Source organism: Carcharodon carcharias, chromosome 13 (assembly GCF_017639515.1).
Source record: "Carcharodon carcharias isolate sCarCar2 chromosome 13, sCarCar2.pri, whole genome shotgun sequence".
Lineage (NCBI taxonomy): Eukaryota > Metazoa > Chordata > Chondrichthyes > Lamniformes > Lamnidae > Carcharodon > Carcharodon carcharias.
In genome coordinates this window covers 19,775,384-19,798,216 of record NC_054479.1, presented here as the reverse complement: position 1 = coordinate 19,798,216, position 22,833 = coordinate 19,775,384, and the positions used below count along the sequence as shown (strand labels likewise).

General features: G+C 40.6%; 1 protein-coding gene across 4 annotated transcripts in view; it reads right to left on the bottom strand.

The window, feature by feature from the left end:
* LOC121286297 (transmembrane protein 248-like) overlaps positions 1–22,833 on the bottom strand; it is a 36,474-nt gene that overhangs the window by 8,216 nt on the left and 5,425 nt on the right. For 2 of the 4 annotated variants that reach the window (XM_041203354.1, XM_041203357.1), the window contains exons 2-5: positions 10,922–11,052; positions 5,067–5,243; positions 2,910–3,222; positions 1,788–1,935 (exon numbers count right to left, since the gene is read on the bottom strand). In XM_041203354.1, coding sequence (XP_041059288.1) covers positions 1,788–1,935; positions 2,910–3,222; positions 5,067–5,225 — 620 coding nt within the window. In that variant the 5' untranslated portion in view covers positions 5,226–5,243; positions 10,922–11,052. Of the gene's footprint in view, positions 1–1,787; positions 1,936–2,909; positions 3,223–5,066; positions 5,244–6,118; positions 6,268–10,921; positions 11,053–13,456; positions 13,520–22,833 lie in introns of those variants that run through there. The other 2 variants (XM_041203355.1, XM_041203356.1) reach the window with 2 other exon arrangements.

Here is a 22,833-nt window from a genome sequence, read left to right as displayed (position 1 = left end):
CAGTGAAGGAACAGCGAAATATTTCCAAGTCAGGATGATAAGTGACTTGGAGGGGAACTTCCAGGTGGTGGTGTTCCCAGCTATCTGCTGTTCTTGTCCTTCTAGATGGTAGTGGTCATGGCTTTGGAAGGTGCTGTCAAAGGAGCCTTGGTGAATTCCTGCAATCTATCTTGTAGATGATGCACACTGCTGCTACTGTGCATCAGTGGTGGAGGGAGTGAATGTTTGTGGATGTGGAACCAATCAAGTGGCCTATTTGTCCTGGATGGTGTCAAGCTTCTTGAGTGTTGTGGGAGCTGCACTCATCCAGGCAAGTGGGGAGTATTCCATCACACTCTATTATGCTTTACAGATGGTGGACAGGCTTTGGGGACTCAGGAGGTGGGTCACTCGTCACACAATTCCTATTCTCTGACCTTCTCTTGTAGCCACAGTATTTATATGGCTAGTCCAGTTCAGTTTCTGAGCAGACTCAGCTATTAATCAGCAGTTTGCATCACATTAAGGTGAGATTACCTCAGCTACTTAATCCCTTGTCAGGTTAAAACATGTGCTAATCAACACTGATGGCTGTTGTCAATATGACTGGAAAAAGGAAATTAATAAACCTCAGCACGGACATGGACCTTATAAACAACATGATGGAGCTACTGAGGGTAAGCCAGGAACTTAGTGCAGGGCTTCACTCTAAAGTCTATAGTTACAAATTTACAGAGACACTGAATAGCTGGCTTCTTTGGCCTAGATGATGTTGAACTTCTTGAGTGTTGTTCCATCGCACTCCTGACTTGTGCTTGGTAGATGGTGGCGTCAGAAGGAGGTACGCTGCAGAATTTCCAATATCTGACTTTCTATTGTAGTCACAGAATTTATGTGGTTGGCCCAGTTAAGTTTCTGGTCAATGGTAAACCCCAAGATATTGATAATGAGGTTGATAATGCCATTGAATGTCAAAAGGAGATGATTAGGTTCTCTCTTGTTGGAAATGGTCATTCTTGCCACACAAGTGCCAGGCAATGTTACTTATCACTTATCAGCCCAAGTCTTGCTGCATGTGGTCATGGATTGCTTCAAAATCTGATGATAGCAAATGGAACTTAACAGCTGGCAATCATCAGCAAACATTCTCCATTTATGACATTGTGATGGAGAGAAGATATTAATGAAGCAGCTGAAGATGATTAGACCTAGGACACTAGCCTGAGGAACTCCTGCAGCAATGTTTTGGGGCTGAGATGATTGGGTTTCAAAAGCCACAACCATTTTGCTTTATAATAGGTATGACTCCAGTCAACCAAAGAGAGCAGCAGCACCAAGCTCAATCCATTCTTCCTCCTACATCGGACAAATTGCCATCTACCTATAACCACCTCTACCATTGCAGTCATTCATGCTGCGCTATATTGTTCCTCAACTACAACTTCACTGTCTTCATCTAATCCCCTGGCTATATCAAATTAACTCTTGTTCCTTTGTCTTGAGGTATCAGGGTTTGCAATAATGAAAAACAGCCCCTGTTTAAATAAAAGGAGGATTAATTTATGACAGATATTCAAAAATTGGTTGCATTTCTAACGTAAAACAACTGATTGGCCATCCTACTATAGGTTTGTATCCACGTTTCCCTTCCCTTCTGGCTATCATAAATTGCTCAGCTTTGAACTAATAATTACTTTGTCTGTTAAAGAGAACGAGGTTAAGGTTTCTGGGCAAAAAAGATTAGGAATCTCCAAATTTCTGACTCAACCCAAAAACAAACAGAACCCCTTGGTTCATTTTTCACTGACCTTGCCTGGGGCAGAACATGTGCAGCTGCAGTCATTTTGATGCAGCTAAGGGGATTCTTGGTATTTGTGGAGTTTATTTGCGAAAGGTAACGTTCAGGTGGCCATGGCGATGTCAGCATGATATTAATAACCTCCTTTGCTTTAGAATCTGAAAGAGAAAGAAGATAGCACTTAGCAAACGGTCTAAAATAATGCTGGTAACTTCATAGAAGCCTGCTGGGAAGCTCCTGAAAAATCTTCCAATTAAAAAACTGTTCCAAGATTGTTTAAAACTTGTAAGTAAACGGGAAGTATTGGACACAATATACAGGTCAGTGATTTTGAATTCAATATTGCATTTTCTAGACTTTTGGTTTTTTTTTTTTACAATGGACTAGACAGAAGGGTCACGGTCGACCCTACTGACTCAGATTCAGGAAACCCAATGTAAACTGGTCAAATTTATAATTAATATTAAAATTAAACAAGGGGAGGAAGAGAGGGTATACATCAGAGGAAATAGTCAAAACTTACAACTTTAAAAAAAAAAAATTAATTTATGGGATGTGGGCGTCGATTTTATTGCCCATCCATAATTGCCCTTGAGAAGATGGTGGTGAGCTATGACTGCTATAGTCTGTGGCGTACATACACTCAATACCGTTAGGGAGGGAGTTCCGGGAGATTGACCCAGCGACAGTGAAGGAACAGCAATATATTTCCAAGTCAGGATGGTGAGTGGCTTGGAGGGGAACTTCCAGGTGATGGTGTCCCCACGTATCTCTGCTGCCTTGTCCTTCTGGATGGTAGCAGTCGTGGGTTTGGAAGGTGCTGCCTAAGGAGTCTATGTGGTGTCTTTAACATAGAAAAACTTCCAAAAACCCTCTCTGAGGTATAATCTTCTCAAGGCATGGAGCTATTAGGAAAAGTTATCAAAAGCTATACTAAAGGAATAGGTCACCTTATTAAAAGAGAAAACGTGCATCTAAAGTAGCTTTAACTGACAGTTAGACCTGATGGTCAGCGTTTTCTGTATCTGTGCATTAAAAGAATACAGCACAAAATTATAGATGACATTTACACGTTTAAACTTATCTTTAGTTATTAGTTCAGAAGGGACTGCTACTGTACATTTGTGCTTACCTTCCAGCCCCAGCAGGTTTCCAACTACCGCAGCTTGGAGATAAGTTATGACACCAGAAAATCTTTTTAATGGCTCCTTTAAATCAAAGGTCATTGGCACGAGCAGAGACACACTGACTGGTACGCCTTTTGTATAAGCAACAGTGGTTGAGGGTTGCCTTGTTGTCATATGAGCTAAAGGATCTGGATCTGGTCGTCTCCTTATGGAACCATGTCCACCAGGCAGAGGTTCTGTGTTAGTCTGCCACAGGCTTTCATTTTCAGACAGACAGAACTCCAGTTTACTGAGAGATTGCAGGACTGCATTCCAGGCCTAAATCAATAGATAACAGACAGAACTCACATAAAAATTAGGGTTACTCATTATCAAATCTTGAAGTTATTCCCTCCCCTTCATTCCTGAAGGTATTGAGTTGAAGCTTAGGTATGGATTCAGAGTTCTGCAGCCTCACTGATATGGCAATTCTTTATGTGAGCAAAGACAAGCATCATCCCACAATGAACAAGTTTTCCATCACCAAAATTGAGTTGGTCCACCATACGTACATACATGCAGGTATGCCAACATCCTGGAAGTCACCATTGACCAGAAATTTAACTGGACCAGCCACATAAATGCCGTGTCTACAACGACGGGTCAGACACCCATGGGGTTGTGATCTAGAACATGAATCCTAACCGATTTTTCTCCCACCAACTCCCCAACCTCAGCTGTTTGTGGCTTAAAGCCATGCTACCTAGAGTGTTCCATGTTTCATCACTGGGCTATGTTGATCTCAGCTAGCTGAAGAGCTACAATTGGTCTAAATGTACTAGGGAAGGAGAAGGTAAGTTTGAGTTCCTAGCTCTCATCATTATTCTGTGGTTCCTGCATTTTTATGTTGGCATCTTTCATCTCAGCTGTGGTGCTCCTAGTTGAATAGATTGCCAGCTATTACCACCCAGGACAACACAAAGTGCGATGACATGGGCTGGGTCGCAGAGGACTGAGAGCTCCTATGAAGCCATATCTTGTCATAAATCAGTGCTCTTCAGTAGCAAAGAAAATTAGTGGGGTGCTAAGGGGAAACAAAAGAAGGGTAGATCAGAAAGGATTCCCCATTCCCATTTTCTGGCCTCTTTGCCGAAGGCATTATAGTTTGACTGAATTTCATTCAAATGGATATCCTTCAAGTATTGGTTAGACAGTAAGTATTGACAGGCTTTATCAATCATATAGGGCAGCACAGTGTCCTCATCCAACATTTAAATATGAGCACTTTTGAAAAGGCCACTGTATAGGGATCAGAAATAGGAACCATGCCAAATTTATCCATGCTCTACTAAAGGGATGGTGAAAGACATAACTTGTATTTACATAATATCTTTCACATCCTCAGGACATCCCAAAGTGCTTAACAGGGTATGAAAGATACTACATAAATTCAAGTTAGATGCAATACAAATTATTACAATTCAAAAATGATTCAATGTTCCCTTGTAGACAAATAGTCGTTTTGCCACAGCAAGTCCCACAAATAGCACCAGGATAATCTTTTTCTGGTGGTGTTGGCTGAAGTATAAATGTTGGCCAGGGCAACCTAGTCATGGAGTTATTACTGCATAGAAGGAGGCCCTGTTCTCCATAGGATCTTTTACATTAACCTGGCAGGGCACATGGGTACTCCATTTAACATCTTATCTGAAAGTTTGAAGTGGCAGACAAGATTACGCACTCAAGTCTGTATTGGGGGTTTTAACCCATGACTTTGTGACACGAATTCTACTACTGATCCTTGGCTGACATTGAGATCAATTGCAGTTGCATTGCTGCTATCGCAGTTGAGATTAAGTAATTCAGCATAGATTCGGGATCTTCTTCAGGGGAACATTAAGAAAATAAAACTTTAGCAACTTCTGTTATTAACATACAGCATTTAGACAATAATAAACATGAGTTACGTTAATTATGATGTACAGCTCCCCAAATATCAACAGGCAGGTGCACAAGCGCAAGGGGAAAACTAATTTTACCCTCATATTTACATATGCATGAACAACATGAAGGAAGGAAAAAATTAGACCACAGGGTTCTGGTTTGCTAGTAATGTGCAGCATCAAACAATCACTTTTGTGAAATTATCAGACTTGTTTTCCTGTTGCACTTTGTCAGCTTACCTGAGGCACATCAGGGTTTGTGACTTCATGTGACTGGATGTAGATCCCGAGACTGAAGAAAGCGATGCCCAAAGAGCTGATGCTCAAAATAAATAAAATCATTGGTGGCCGGTGGACAACAAAATACTTCACATTCTCCAACAGGTGCCATGTTACCATGATGACAGCTGGTTACAACTAGATTAAAAAAAACAATTTATATACAAGTAACAAGGTGTGTAATGCTGGCGATATCTGTACGTACAACTCAACTAAATTTGTATCGAATGGGAAGATTATTTTCCCCCTCATTTGCTAAATTGTGTTCAAGTTCCCAGCACTATTCCCCACCCAAGCAGATGATCTGTTCCCAAAGACTGGGAGCTGGCAGAATATGAAATTCACCAACTGATTCTTCCTTGTGGTGGAATGTCTAGCCTGGGTGCAAGGTTCTCTTCTCACACAGCCAAGACTGGAAATTTGCAGGACATCAGCAAGGGCAACTGTGGACCAGCTTCCCACCTCTCTCGATAAAATTTGTTCAAACCCAATGACCAGACTAATAATCCACCTGTGAAATACAATTCAACTCTCTCTCCCGTCACCCCCCCATTCCATGCCCCAAACTTCCTGACTCATGATATGCTGTTCACGTGGCCATAGGCATTTGTCGGCAAGTTATTTGACCATGTTAGGGGGAAATCACGGATGTTTTTGCTATTTCAATAAAAGGTCCATGCACTTGTACTTAACAGCAAGGATCGGTAGACATCAATCAAATGTGGGCTCCTTGTTTGATTTTTCTCCAACAACATTTGAGGTTAAGCATAAAATACTTCAAAAGAGATAAGGAAATAATGAGTCCTCTGGGGTATTTTGATATATTTTATTAAAAAAAGGAGTACATTAAAGGAATAGCATTTAAGCAAACCCCAATTTTTGAAGAGGTCAAGACTCCTACAGTTCAAAAAATTAGCTGGCACACGTGGCAGCCAACACAGCAGGGTAGGTTTCAGTCAGATGTTCCAAACAATGAGCTTGTACAAAAGCTCCCAAATCAGACAGCAACATACTTCTGAGCTTGTGCTTCAGTGTTTGACTGAAGAGGCACAATGTTGGTGATGTGACCACCAGAATCAGAGCAGGCAGTTTGAGGTTTCACTCTGTCCATTAGTTCCTTCTTTTCCTTCCGTGCTGTTCTCAGTCACAACTACTCCCTCAGCTGTAGAATGGTGGAAAAAAAAAATAAGCCGACCACAAAACAGATTTCATCAGACCAACTTCCCTGCAGCCCATATAACCGTTATACCCACTGCACCTGAGTCAGTGCAGTTTGGTCTGTAGCACAGATAGCCTACCGCTGACATGAAAACCATATTTGTGCCTTCCCTGCAAAAGCAGTAATGTTTTCATTGTAAAAATACAATGCTGAAAAGAGTCTGCAAAGCACAAATATCAGTTTTCTCTCGGACGCTTTGCATGCTGTTGAGACAACAAAGATATATTATCCCTTTTAACAGGATTGACTTTGTCGGTAAAATCAGTGTGTGAACCTAAATTTTTGCATCATCGCACATCTAATCCAAAACAGGATTTCTAAAATCCAATTCCATCAGTGTAATTCCTGTCAAGAAATCAAAATTTCCAAATTTACCTTCCTTTAGCTCAATTTCCCTACAATCCAAGTATTTTTAAAATAAGGTATTTAATCTACGCTACTATTTAAAAAACTAACACTTGACACCATCACCATTGCAAACTACTGACCCATCTCAAATCTCTCTTTCCTCTTCAAAGTCCTTGCCTCCCAAATTGTGCCCATCTTTCCCAAAAATCCTGTGTGAGTCCCTCCAATCAGGCTTCTGCTCCTGCCACAGTACTGAAACAGCTCTTGTAAAAGTCACAACCAACAACCTCTGTGACGGTGACAAAGGTAAACTATCCTTTCCCATCTTTCTCGACCTGTCTGCAGGCTTTGACGTAATTGACCATATCATCCTCCTCCAACCTCTCCACCCTTGTCTAGTTGGATGAAGCTGCTCTCGCCCAATTCCATTTTTTTTCTCTAATCATAGCCCAAGTATCATTCTAAATTATTTTCCTGCTCCCGCACCTTTCGCTCTGATGTTCATCCAAGGATCTATCCTTGCCACTCCCCCCTCAACCCTCCTATTTCACATGCTGCCCTTCGGCAACATTATGCAAAAGAACAGTGTTCTATTTTCACCACCTCTTTCGATACCTTCACTGTTGCTAAATTATCAGACTGCTTGTCTTGCGTCCAGTACTGGATGAGCAGAAATTTCCTCCAATTAAGTACTGGAAGCAATGAAGCCATCATTTGCTATCCAGTAATTACTGCTGAAAGTGTGCATATGGGCTACAAACACTCAATACCTAGATCAGCTTATAAGCGGTAACAGAGGTGAGATCTAGGATTCCTCGTTTTTCTATTAAAATAGAATCCTCAATGTACCATCAAATCTCAATTGTAGGTTCAAAGTCAGTTCTCCATGTGGCATGCCTAATAGCAGATGAACATGAAAGACAGTCCTGGCTTGAATTTAACCAGCTTCACCATTTAGGTTCTCAAAACTCCATAAAAGCTCATAAGGAGATTGGGTGTCACTGTCCTTCCCTCGCTCCCTAAGGTTTACCACGTAGAAAAATTTACTTTCAGATCTTGAAAGCACATCCTTACAGTTCCTGCTTCCTGAGGAAGATCTATCAGCTGGGCAAGATGATCGACCAAAGGCAGAGCCCAATCAGAACCAAGGTACAAATCCAAATCATAGAATAACTTAGCATCAATAAAAATTAAAATTAACCTCAGGCTCTAGGAAAACTGATGCACATTATGCTGGAAGAAATTGAAAATTCCTGATTGTAAATAATACCATATTTCTTCCATCCAGCTCTGAGCTCCATAAGTACCAAATTACAGAGTTGATGAAAGGTATGAAAGGCCAGGGCCACTCAGCTCCTGATCTTATTACAGCCTTGGTTCAAACATGGACAAAAGAGCTGAACTCCCAAGGTGAGGCAAGAGTGACTGCCCATGACATCAAGGCAGCTTTTGACTGAGTATGGCATCAAGGAGCCCTAGCAAAACTGGAGTCAATGGGAATCAGGGGGAAAACTCTCCACTGGTTGGAATCATGTTTAGCACAAAGGAAGATGGTTGTGGCTGTTGGTAGTCAGTCAATCATCTCAGATCTGGGACATCGCTGCAGGAGTTCCTAGGCCCAACCATCTTCAGCTGCTTCCTCAATGATGTTCCCTCCATCATAAGATCAGAAGTGGGGATGTTCACAGATGATTGCATAATGTTCAGCACCATTCATGGACTGCTTCAGTAACTGAGGAGTCATGTCTAAATGCAGCAAGGCCTAGACAATATCCAGGCTTGGGCTGATGAGTGGCGTAAATGTTACTTGCCACCAAAGTGCCAGGCAATCACCATCTCCAACAAGAGGAAATCTAACCATCACCAGTTGACATTCAATAGCATTACAAACACTGAAACCCCACTATCAACATCCTGGGGACTTACCATTGACCAGAAACTGGACTGGAGCAGCCATATAAATTTTGTGGCTACCAGAGCAGATCAAAGGCTGGGAATTCTGTGGAATTCTCATCTCCTGACTCCCCAAAGCCTGTCCACGATCTACAAGGCACAAGTCAGGAGTGTGATGGAAGATTCTGCACTTGCCTGGTTGGGTGAAGCGCCAACAACATTCAAGAAGCTTGACACCATCCAGAACAAAGCAAAACACTTGATTGGCACGCCATCCACCACCTCCACCACTGATGCACAGTGCCAGCAGTAGTACCATCTATAAGATGCACTGTAGCAACTCATCAAGGTCCTTCAACAGCACCTTCCAAACCCACGACCCCTACCACCTAGATGGACAAGGGCACTGGATGCTTGGGAACACCACCAGCTGCAAATTCCCCTCCAAGTCACACACCACCCTGACATGGAACTATATCGCTGTTCCTTCACTATGACTGGATCAAAATCCTGGAACTGCCTTCCTAAAAGTAGTGTGGATGTTTCTACAACATAGACTGCAGTGGTTCAAGAAGGCAGCACACCAACTTCTCAAGGGCAATGAGGGATGTGCAATAAATGCTGGCCGAGCCAACACCACCTACGCCCCATGAATGAATTAAAAAAACATGGTTCAAGATGGTTAACTCTCCAATTTTTCTTTCCTCTACAAGCAGAAGCAGATGATCTCTGCAAAGCCTATGGTAGCATGGCTAAGATCAGGAAGTCATTGTGTAGAAAATAAGCTATAGGCATTTCCTCCCATCTCACTAACAGTGTGTCGAAATTCAAATACACAAACTGCATTTCTGTTTAATTATATAATTGCAGCAAAAGGCATCCTTCAGTTTAAAAGCAAAACACTGCGGATGCTGGAAATCTGAAACAAAAATAAAAACAGCTGGAAAAACTCAGCAGGTCTGACAGCATCTGCGGAGGGGAATACAGTTAACATTTCGAGTCTGTATGACTCTTCATCAGAACTGAGGAAATATAGAAATGAGGTGAAATATAAACTGGTTGAGGGGGGGATGGGACAGGACTCGAAATGTTAACTGTATTCCCCTCCACAGATGCTGTCAGACCTGCTGAGATTTTCCAGCTATTTTTATTTTTGTTTCAGGCATCCTTTAGTGTTTGCCATATTCCTTGTTCACAGTCAATTGGGTGTCTCAGTGGCTTGACCCTTGAGGTCTACAGTGAAACTAGCTAGAAGACATCAGTGTTTTCCCAGTGGGAAAATGCCTGGACATCACTTACTCTTATCAACATGTACTTACACATCAGTTTGACCATTGTAAATACACCCAAGATGTTTCAAAAAGTAGCAGTCAGGCTTAACAAGGAGTAAGGGTTGGCTGAGATGGCTGACGACCTGGTCAGAAATCAGACTCATCATATCCACAATATTTTGGTTACTGGTGTGGTAATATACTGCCACTGTGGTTCTACAATCTTACTCCACCTTATTTCTAATTCTTTATGGATGACATTTATACAGCTCCACCCAATCCCATTTAAGGCTGCATCTCTGCAAGGTTTTACAGTATCACATGCAGTGAACGACTAAAGATGCTCTGAAGAAGGGTCATAAGGACTCAAAACGTTAACTCTGTTTCTCTCTCCACGATGCCGAGTTTTTCCAGCATTTTCTGTTTTTATTTCAGATTTCCAGCATTCGCAGTATTTTGCTTTTAGTTAAAGATGAATACTTGTTACAATCATTCCAGCACCATCCATTACAAAAATATTCACATTCTTGGAAAAGAAGTTAGTTCACTTTAACTTAAGTAATATGCATGTGTGGTTTTCTCTCTCTCTCACAATCCAATAATCAAAGGTTATACATGCAATGGAATAAAAGACAAGCCTGTAGTCTCCCTTAGTGACTTTCAATGGTAATAGAAGCCCAGAGTGTTGTGAACTATGTTACACAATTCACTAAGTGAAATTTTACAAGTTTGATGATCTACCCAAGAGTTTGAAGATACCTGCTGTAGTCTGTTGAGATAATTACATTATCATTTGGCAGTGAAGTGATATCGAAGGACACACGTTCAACTCCCTTTGCCAATTAATTCACAATCTCAACACTGCTGAGAGAAGCCAAATGCTTTCTGATAAGGGAAAAGAGAAAAACCCTAGGACAGTTGTTTCTAGGCCACTGCTGGTGCTTCCCAATCCAGTCCATTTGTTAACACTACTTACAGGCCAGGGAAAGGTGTGGGAGGAGCAAGTCCTATTGGCCAGGAATATGCACAGAGAAAACACAAAACTTATACAAAACAATATTGTGTAATACTAGTAATGAATTTACCTGATATCAAGGTTTGGTCTGCTGATCAATACACTTGCATGTTTGTCACCAGTTTTATCCTAAACCATGTGGCACTGCCTCTTCAAACATGGAGAAATCTTCACAAAGGCGATGTCAACAACCAAATGTCACTGCAAAAGCAAGAAAATACATTTTGAAGAAAAATCATAATGATAAAATGTATTAGTGAATTTAACATAAGGTACTACTCCAATTTCAGTGTGCTTAGGGCCTGAAGCACACAAGCTATGCCCAATGCTTTATGACATTGCTCCAATCTTCAGTTAGATTTTCATCTTTTAGTAATTTTTTATTAATCTGCTTAATCAATTAACTTGCAGTGATGACATCACTGTTGGTAACCCCACAAAGCAAAAAATGTATTGTTGCAACCATTGCAATTTTTATTACCGCCACAACACTTGTTTTTAATCTCATTTTTAAAATAAATTATCTTTAAAAGAAAAACCAAAATTAACATTTGTTGAAATAAAAGCAGAAAATGTTGGAACTTTTCTCTTTCAGACTAGGAGAGGTGTGTTTCTTACAATATCTCTTATTTCATCATTCAGTTTTCCTTTTTGATTTTCAACGGTCTGAATGGAGGGAAATATGATGCCATTGTTTTTATATTAGTTTTAGGGAAGCTATGTTAAACTTGTATAGAACACTGATTCAGCCTCAACTAAGTATTGTGTTCAGTTCTGGCAGCGCCACGCTTTAGGAAAAATGGGAAGGCATCAGAGAGAGTGCAAAACAGATTCACAAGAATGGTCCCAGGGATGAGGAACTTCATAATTAGTTAGATTGGAGAAGTTGGGACTATTTTCCTTGGATAAGAGAAGTTGAGAGGTATTTAAAATCATGAAGGGTCTGGACAGAGTGGGTAGGAAAAAAGTGTTCCCATTGGTGCAGGGATTGAAAACAAAAGGGCACAGATTTAAGACAATTGGTAAAAGAAGCAATGGTAAATGAGGAATAATATTTTCATGCAGCAAACGGTTAGGATCAGTAATGCGCACCCAGGTATGTGGTAGAGGCAGGTTCAATTGAGGCATTCAAGAGGGAATTGGATTGTTAGCTGAAAAAGAAGAATGTGCAAGACCTTGGGGATAAGGCAGGGGAGTCGCACTAGTAGGGTTGCCAACTCTGGTTGTATATATTCCAGGAGACATTGGCAGAAGTAAAGTCACAGAAAGCCAGTGGCGTGAACAAGTTCTGAGGCAGCGCAAGGGAGGAAAACAAGCCAACTTTAGGCAAACAAGATGAATTTGCAGCAAGGGTAAATAACGATTAAAGTTTAGAAGAAATAAAGCTTTACTCACACTTCAGGGGCTTGATGCATGGTTTCAAACAGATATTAACGGAGGAGAAAATAACTTTTTTCTGCCTTTCTATCCCTGTTTTTAATGAAATGAAATGATCCGAAACTCTATATAAAAGCTGTTATAAATCACAAGATCTAGTTACAACGGACCTTCAACAATTTTTTTGGCCAACTCATTGCTTATTGAAGAACTATGAAATAACAAACATGGTTTCTGTTATGAAGGGTATATCATTAATACTTTGTGAAGTCTTGAGCTTCATACACTTCAATAAAATTGCAGGGACAAGACACTCTATATAAAGAGTCAGAGTAGGACTCTAGGTGAGCAATTCTGACATACCTTCTCACAGACATCTTAAGACAGACACTAATAAAGGCTTAAATGCATCTTGTTCCATCCCCTACCCAGCCTGAGATACAACATGCAGTTCTGCTTCAAATTCTATTTTCTTGTTATAAAATTGCTAAAGTACAAATAATTTCCCATTGATTTCACTAAGTAACATTACAGCAATTATATCAACACCTCTTACAGTTTGCTCAGACCCAAGTTCATGCAAATCTCCTAATTTCAGGCAACACCTCCTTAAGTTAAAAAAGACTAGAGGGGGTGAGACAAACAAGAGGACCGAAGCTGTTAAGTACAGTATAAAAAGAAACTACAGAACACCTGTGGTCTGTCCGCAAGAATGACCCAAACCTCCCTGTCGCTTGCCATTTCAACACTCCACCCTGCTCTCTTGCCCACATGTCTGTCCTTGGCTTGCTGCATTGTTCCAGTGAAGCCCAACGCAAACTGGAGGAACAACACCTCATCTTCCGACTAGGGACTTTACAGCCTTCCGGACTGAATATTGAATTCAACAACTTTAGGTCGTGAGCTCCCTCCCCCATCCCCACCCCCTTTCTGTTTCCCCCTTCCTTTTTTTTTCCAATAAATTATAAAGATTTTCCTTTTCCCACTTATTTCCATTATAAAAAAACCCCACTAGAGCTATACCTTGAGTGCCCTACCATCCATTCTTAATTAGCACATTCGTTTAGATAATATCACCAACTTTAACTTTAACACCTATGTGTCCTATTGTACTATTGTCGTTGACATCTTTTGATGATCTGCTTCTATCACTGCTTGTTTGTCCCTACAACCACACACCCCCCTCCACCTCTCTGTCTCTCTATCTCTCCGCCCCCCACACACACACCTTAAACCAGCTTATATTTCAGCTCTTTCCTGGACTCGAACTCAAGTTCTGTCGAAGGGTCATGAGGACTCGAAACGTCAACTCTTTTCTTCTCCGCCGATGCTGCCAGACCTGCTGAGTTTTTCCAGGTAATTCTGTTTTTGTTTTGGATTTCCAGCATCCGCAGTTTTTTTGTTTTTATAAAAAGAAACTACACTAGCAAGATCTCTGTGGGTCACTTATTGGCAGTCCCTGATCTGGACCATGAGTATGGTTTTTAGTTACTAACCTGACCTGTGTCTTTATAGCCATCGCTCTAAATAGGAAAATGGATTAACAATTGCTTCCATTTCAAATACTGTTTTGCATCTGTAACCAAATGTGACATTTTGGAATGTGATGTGATATGCAGTTTATGATGGTTGTAAACTAGATGCCAAATATATATTGAATTTGTTTCAGTGTACAGTATGGAATGCCCATGTTAAGGAGGAGATAACTGATCCAGTGGGAGAACTGTCTGTCCACCAGTCCAATCTTGAAACCTACCCTAGAGAATGGGGTTTGTTCAAATGCCTGGACTGACCAAGAGTGCAAAATCAGCCCCCAGATATTTTTTTTCCCAAATCTACCTTTGACCACAAATGTAAATATTGGCAACATGAGACTACGCTTCTAAAGATAAAATTTCTAACAACAGCCTCTGAAAGTACGGGTACCAGACCCTTACTCGGTGTCCCAAAATCCGGTAGGGCCTGAAAACTGGCTATATTTGAAGCTGGTGCCCTGGAATAAAATCCTTTTATTCTTCATTTTTCATAGATTTTCTGTACATGCTAGGCCTAGGACCCAAAATCCATTAAATCCCAAAATCCAGTCTCAACCTGAGCTTTCCAGATATGGGATTTGGCATCCGTAAACAGAATTCTACAATTCCTGTTCCAGTGGTGGACAGATTATACTTCACATATTTAATCTGTAACATAGTTTAGAATTACCAATGTATAGCACCGGAACTAATCATATTGAGAGCTTGATTCTTAAAATGACACATTATCAAAAGAAATCAGAGGGAAATCATTTAAATTTTTATTTACATATACATGCATAAAGTGCAAATGTTAACCAGCACTGGTTCTTTCATTAAAAAAAAAATGTCCAAAAATAGACTTTAAACAGTCTCATAAATCTCACCAAAGAACAGTCTTAAAAATGTAACACATAAAATAATACATTACTAAGATCTCACAAATGAACATGTACACAAAAGAAGAAAACACCCACTTATCAAATGCAATCACTGGGTCACACATGCAAGCTTTCAGGATCAGCATCCAACTGGAATACACCAGCTGTGCTCTTAACCACCGCCCCCTCAGTGCAGGTGGGATGGTTGGGAATGATGCAGAGATTCCACACAGTCCCACTGGAACTAAATATATTTAAATACTATAATAAATGTATTAAATTCTTAATTATAGTTGCAAGCATGACTGATGGATCCATTTACCTGAAAAACACTACCTACTAATTATCCTTAGCTGCTTGCACATATTCAGTAGGCATTAGCGTCTAGAAGGGAAATTGAAATATCAGGAGATAATTTCTGGTCTGTTCTGAGTTAGCTGTTCTCAGCAGGGTAAGGGGTACAAAGTCAGCTAGACACCTCGCTTTGGATCCCTATATCGAGGGGGGGAATTGGTTTTCTGTGATGTTTCCCATTAATTAATAACTTGCTGAAATGTTTAGGCTCACATATGAAAACTGGGACCTAGAATAGCTTATCAAACCTTATCCAGCATGAGCTGGCACCTTCAGAAAAAAGGAACGGAGAAAATTGTGCAGAAATTGAAGAAACATAAAACATAGTTTTCATAATAAAACATACACAGGTTTACAGAAATATTCTGCAGACTGAGAATTATGAACTGCATTAAGTAACAGGTAAACAAATTATTTCATTTAATTTTGTACTTAGATATTTTCTGTTTAAAAATGTACACAAATATTCAACATCTTCAAAAAAAAAGTTTGCTTGCAGTATCAAGCAGCCCAAGTCAGGCAGGCGCAGCATGAATTAGAACAAAATAAAACTTTGTCAACTCTATCCAACAGTATACTTTGACATGAGTCACAGGAAAACATCACCTGTTGCATCATTATGACTTTCACCATAATAGTTAATTTAATGCCAAATCATGACAGCGACAACTTTTATTTATATAGCACCTCTAACGTGGTAAAATGTTCCAAAGTGCTTCTCAGGAGTTATCAGAAAAGTTTGACACCACGTCATATAGGGGATATTAGGGCTGAAGAGAGGTAGTTTTTAAAAGAGCATCTAAAGGAAGAAAGTGAGGTAAGAGACAGAGGTTTAGGGTGCAAGTGCCAGAGCATAGGACCTAGGCAGCTGAAAAAATGATTGCTATAGCTAGAGCAATTAAAATGAGGGATGATCAAGAGGTAAATTGAAGGCTCGTAGGGCTGGAAGGGATTACAAAGATAGTAATTTGAAAAAAGGATGAGAATTTTAAATAAGGCAAAACATAACACAGGGGCACAAAATATTACTGAACTCTAAAGTATAGCTGTACTTAAGGTTGATAACCTACTTGCCACAAAGACCCTAGGAACTTCAAATTCAAATTATACCAGATGCTTCAGTCAAGTGAGAAACATTTTCCAATCCATATCTATTTCAAGATTTGATCCCTAAAAGGGAAAATACTAATCTTCTGTCCTTTCCAGTTCCCATATAGTTTTTTTTTAAGTAAGGGCTTACCTGTGGCATAGTTTGGAGCGCAGTTTAAATTGTTAGATGCTAACCAGGCTACTTCTCAGTCACTCCATGTGGGAACAAGTGATGTAAATTGGCTCTAAGGTCAATTAAAGGTTAATTATTGTGGAGGTTTCTGCAGATTGGCAACTATTTGCTACCCCTCATTTTGATGTTTAAACAACTTCATTGGGATTTTAACAACTTCATTGGGATATCTCGAGGCCATAATAAAAGAGGAAACACCAAGGTTACTTACTCTTTAAGCCATTTTAAGATTGTATCATCATCATTGGTCCTTCAATTTTGAAGACAGCCAGAATATCATTTTTTGCAGCAAGTCATTTGCTGACTTAAGAGATCTGTTTTTGCTTGGAATAGGCATCCACAGATTGAATAGTGGATTCTGGATATACCGGATTGGGAATCTTGATTTTTCAAGTGAGACTTCTCCAACTGGCCTTCACATTCAGCATCAGCAATGTGACAAACTTCATTGCAGCAAGTGCCTTCATGAATGATTTATTTTGTGCTGTGCTTTCTTTTCTTAAGCATGTTGTTCCACTTATGAGTGTCTATTTTGCACATCATAGGGATTTTGATTAGTTTTTAGTTCTTTTGCTGAACACCACAAAAATCACTTCCCGGTTCTCAATACACCATAAAAAATAATTTTCGGGCTTTGCTTATCAGGCAGTCACATAATCAGCTCAGATGTTGCAAATGTCTGATGAATGAAAGATTGTATTAAACACCACATCACAACTGTGACAGATGACAAGGCAGATAGAAAAAGTTGTATCAATTGATGATTTTAAGCAAAGGTAACAGAGGCAATGACTGGAATAATTTTATCTGTTACGCTTCCTTCTCTAATTCTCCTCTGACTTTCTCAATTTAGCCACAGCTCCTCTTAAGGTCCTGGGGCAATGCTTCTAAAGTGCCCATTCTTCATGTGAAAACCTGGACAGTGAGCACTGATGAACAGTTCCACTGCAAGCAACCACAACCAGGCCAGCCTACCTAATGTGCACATGGGTGCACTTTACAGCAAGATCATAGGCTCGTGATCTAGCGCAGAGAATCCTGAATTGGGGTTTTGGAAATTATTTTTGGCTGATTAACTGATTCTTGATCAAACTCACACCATATAACAGCTAATCTATGGAATTTGTCTTAATTGTTATCATATATAGTATGTTTTACATGCATTTTATTCTGCTCTTAATTTAGTACAGAGCAGAATAATCTGATCACAATAAACCAGGTGTAGACTTATACTGGTTTGCTTCTATTGTGATACATTAAGTGAGATAAACCTACTAATACAACTGTTCTGCTCCTGTTTCTAGTTAACAAAGTGTCCAAATGAAATCAAATTTTGTGCCAAACTACTTGGAGCTTCAGGTGACATGAAATATTTATTCCATTAATTCCCAATTTACAATAGAAATTAGATACACAAAATTCAAGTCAAGGCAGGGTAGGAAATTAATGGGAAAACCTGTATGATTTGAAGCGAGTATCACCAGGGCAACTCTTTCAATAAAATTACTCACTAACAGCCACATCATGCCCAATGATCCCTTCCTGTCCAAATTCAAACATGACTAGAGATTTTGGCTCAACCAGAAATGGGATGGAAAATGCACACCTAGGACTTCGGTGTCAGGAATGAGGAGGAAGCTACAGGCAATACTAGCAGAACTACGTAACTTGGAGATCCAGTTGGGGAGGTCTGAGGTTAGCAACCAAGTGAATCCAACTGGAAAACCTCAATCCAAGGTAAACTGAATCATGCACAGAAGCATGACAGAACAGCTTGATAAATGGGCATGGATATAGCTCGAAAGGGAGCAGTAATAGTCATTTGATACAAATAAAATATATCCAGCTGTAATTTCCATCCTAATTCCAACATTACATTTCATGCCTTTTTGACATTGATCAACTCAAATTTCATATTCAAAAAGATCATGGGCAATTTTCCTTTCAACTATGTTAGAGGTGAACATATTAAACCTTTATTAAGTTGATATTATGCTCTATTTCTTAAAACTCAAAGCTCATTCAAGTTTTCCAAACTTTATTGAACTGAGTCACAAAACTCCTTCTCAAAGCTACAATGACAGAACATACTAGCAGGCAAAACTTAACAGAACAATAGGCTCCCTTTAAAGAGAAGATGGTGCAGGTACATTCCCACAAGGGGCAAAGGTAGGACAAACAAAGCCAGAGCTCCATGGGTGACAAAAGAGATAGAGAGTAACATGGAGCAGAAAAAGTGTGTATAATAGATGTCAGCTTGATAATACACGTGAGAACCAGGATGAATATTGATGCTTAGTGGGCAAGTGAAAAAAGTAATGAGAAGCAAAGCAACGACAAGAAAAGAGACTGGCAGCTAACATACAAGGGAATCTAAAACTCTTCAGGCATATAAATAGTAAAAGGGTAGTAAAAAGAGGGACTGGGCCACTTGTGGACCAAAAAAGAAATTCAAGCATAGAGGCAGAGGGCTTGGCTGAGGTACTAATTTACTACTTTGCATTTGCCTTACCAAGAAAGAAGATGCCCAAGTCATAGAGAAAAGGAGGTATTTGAGATACTAGATGGGCTAAAAATTGTTAGAGTAGGCATTAGAAAGGCTGGCTGTACTTAAAATTTATAAGCCACCAGGACCAGACCAGATACATCCTAGGATATTGATGATTGAAATTGCGAAAGCATTGGTCATAATCTTCTAATCCTCCTTAGATACAGGGGTGGTGCCAAGAGACTGGTGAAAAGCAAATGTCACACCCTTGTCCAAAAAAGGGTACAAAGGTAAGCCCAGCAACTACAGGCCAGTCAGTTTAACCTGGGTGATGGGATAGAAACATAGAAAATAGGAGCAGGAGTAGACCATTCGGCCCTTTGAGCCTGCTCTGCCATTCATTATGATTATGGCTGATCATCCAACTCAATAGCCTGCTCCTGCTTTCTCCCCATATCCTTTGATCCCTTTTGCCCCAAGAGCTATATCTAACTCCTTCTTGAAAACATACAATGTTTTGGCCTCAACTACCTTCCGTGGTAGCAAATTCCACAGGCTCACCACTCTCTGGGTGAAGAAATTTCTCCTCATCTCAGTCCTAAATTGTCTACCCCATATCCTCAGACTGTGACCCCTGGTTCTGGACTCCTCCACCATCGGGAACATCCTTCCTGCATCTACCCTGTCTAGTCCTGTTAGAATTTTATTGGTTTCCATGAGATCCCCCCTCATTCTTCTGAACTCCAGCGAATATAATCCTAACCGACTCAATCTCTCCTTATGTGTCAGTCCCGCCATCCCAGGAATCAGTCTGGTAAACCTTCGCTGCACTCCCTCTATAGCAAGAATATCCTTCCTCAGATAAGGAGACCAAAACTGCACACAATATTCCAATTGTGGTCTCACCAAGGCCCTGTACAATTGCAGCAAGACTCCCTGCTCCTGTACTCGAATCCTCTTGCTATGAATGCCAACATACCATTTGCCTTCTTTACCACCTGCATGCTTACCTTCAACGACTGGTGCATGAGGACACCCAGGTCTCACTGCACATTCCCCTCTCTCAATTTATAGCCATTCAGATAATAATCTGCCTTCTTGTTTTAACTACCAAAGTGGATAACCTCACATTTATCTGCCTTATACTGCATCTGCCATGCATTTGCCCACTCACTCAATTTGTCCAAATCATACTGAAGCATCTCTGCTTTCTCCTCACAGCTCACCCTCCCACCCAGCTTTGCGTCATCTGCAAATTTAGAAATATTACATTTAGTTCCCTCATCTAAGTCATTAATATATATTGTGAATAGCTGGGGTCCCAGCACCAATCCCTGCAGTACTCCACTAGTTACTGCCTGCCATTCGGAAAAAGACCCGTTTATTCCTACTCTTTGTTTCCTGTCTGCCAATTAGTTTTCTATCCATCTCAATACACTACCCCCAATCCCATGCGCTTTGGATTTTACACGCCAATCTCTTATGTGGGACTTTGTCGAAAGCCTTCTGAAAGTCCAAATAAACAACATCCACTGGCAACCCCTCATCAACTCTACTAGTTACATCCTTGAAAAATTCCAGTAGATTTGTCAAGCATGATTTCCCTTTTGTAAATCCATGCTGACTCTGTCTGATTCTGCCAGTATTTTCCAAGCGCTCAGCTATTAAATCTGACTGGTCTATAATTCCCTGTTTTCTCTCTACCTCCCTTTTTAAATAGTGGGGTCACATTAACTGTTCCAGAGTCTACAGAATTTCAGAAGATGACCACCAATGCATCTACTATTTCTAGGGCCACTTCCTTAAGTACTCTGAGATGTCGATTATCAGGCCCTGGGGATTTATTGGCCTTCAATCCCATCAATTTCTCCAACACCATTTCCCTACTAATATTGATTTCTTTCAGTTCCTCCCTCTCACTAAACCCTGTGTTCACCAACATTTCTGGTATGTTATTTGTGTCCTTCTTTGTGAAGACAGAATCAAAGTATGTATTTAGCTGGTCGGCCATTTCTTTTTTCCCCATTATAAATTTCCCTGCTTCAGACTGAAAGGGACCTACATTTGTCTTCACCAATCTTTTTCTCTTTGCACACCGATAGAAACTTTTACAGTCAGTTTTTATGTTCCCTGCGAGCTTACTCTCATACTCTATTTTCCCCCTTCATAATCAATCCCTTGCTCCTCCTTTGCTGAATTCTAAACTGCTCCCAATCCTCAGGCCTGTTGTTTTCTCTGGCCAATTTGTATGCCTCTTCCTTGGATCTAATACTGTCTCTAATTTCCTTTGTAAGCCATGGTTTGGCCGCCTTTCCAATTTTACTTTTGCACCAGACAGGAATAAACAATTGTTGCAGTTCACCCATGAGCTCTTTGAACATTTGCCATTGCCTATCCACCGTCATCCCTTTAAATAACGTTTCCCGATCCATCATAGCCAAAATCAAGTCTCATACCATCGTAGATTCCTTTATTAAGATTCAGGACCCTAGTCTCAGAATCAACTATGTCACTCTCCATCTTGATGAAGAATTCTATCATACTATGGTCGCTCATCCCCAAGGAGCCTTGCACAACTAGATTGCCAATTATTCCTTTCTCAATTCACAATACCCAGTCTAGGATGTCCTGTTCTCTAGTTAGTTCCTCAACATATTGGTCCAGAAAACCATCCTGTATACACTCCAGGAATTCCTCCTCTACGTTATCGTTACTAATTTGATTTGCCCAATCTATATGCAGATTAAAGTCACCCATAATTACAGATGTTCCTTTATTACATGCATCTCTAATTTCCTGTTTAATGCCATTCCCAACATCACCACTACAGTTTGGGGGTCTATATACAACCCCCAATAACGTTTTTTGCCCCTTAGTATTTCTCAGCTCTACCCCTACAGATTCCACATCGTCGGAGCTAATATCTTTCCTCACTATTGTGCTAATTTCCTCTTTAACCAGCAATGCAACTCCATCGCCTTTTCCTTTTTGTCTGTCATCCTAAATACTGAATACCCCGGGATGTTCAGTTCCCATCCCTAGTCATCCTGCAGCCATGTCTCTGTAATCCCGACTATATTAAAGCTGTTTACATCTATTTGCGCGATTAATTCATCCACTTTATTGAGAATGCTCCTCGCGTTAAAGCACAAAGTCTTAAGGCTTGTCTTTTTAACATTACTTGTCCCGTTCCCACTATTTTTCACTGTTTGATTCTTGCCCTTGATTTCTCTGCCTATCACTTTTATAATTCTCCTGTCTTTTGTTCTTGTCTTTGATTCCCCCTCCTCTGACTCCTTGCATAGGTTCCCATCCCCCTGCCATTTTAGTTTAAACCCTCCCCAACTACTCTAGCAAATATTCCCCCGGGATATTAGTCCCAGTCCTGCCCAGGTGTAACCCGTCCAGTTTGTACTGGTCCCAATGTCCCAGGAATCTGAAACCGTCCTCTCACACCATCTCTTCAGCCACGTATCCATCCAATATATCCTGCTATTTCTACTCTGACTAGCATGTGGCACTGGTAGTATTCCTGAGGTCATTACCTTTGAGGTCCTACTTTTCACCTTACTTCCTAACTCCCTATATTCTGCTTTTAGGACCTCATCCCTTTTTTTAACCTATGTCGTTTGTACCAAAGTATACCACGACCGCTGGTTGTTCACCCTCACCCTTCAGAATGTCCAGTAGCCACTCTGAGACATCCTTGATCCTAGTTGCCAGGGAGGCAACATACCATCCTGGAGTCTCGTTTGCGGCCACAGAAACACCTATCTATTCTCCGTACAATTGAATCCCCTATAAGTATTGCATTCCCACACTTTTTACTCCTCCCTTGTGCACCAGAGCCAACTGTGGTGCAACGAATTTGGCTGTTGCTGCTTTCCCCTTAGAGGCCAATCCCCTCAACAGTATCCAAAACGGTATATCTGTTTTGCAGGGGAATAGTCACAGGGGATTCCTGCACTGCCTGCCTAGTCCTCTTGCTCTGCTTGGTGTCATCCATTCCCTTCCTGCCTGTGGACTCTTCACCTGCAGTGTGACCACCTCTCTATATGTGTTATCCACGATACTCTCCACCTCACA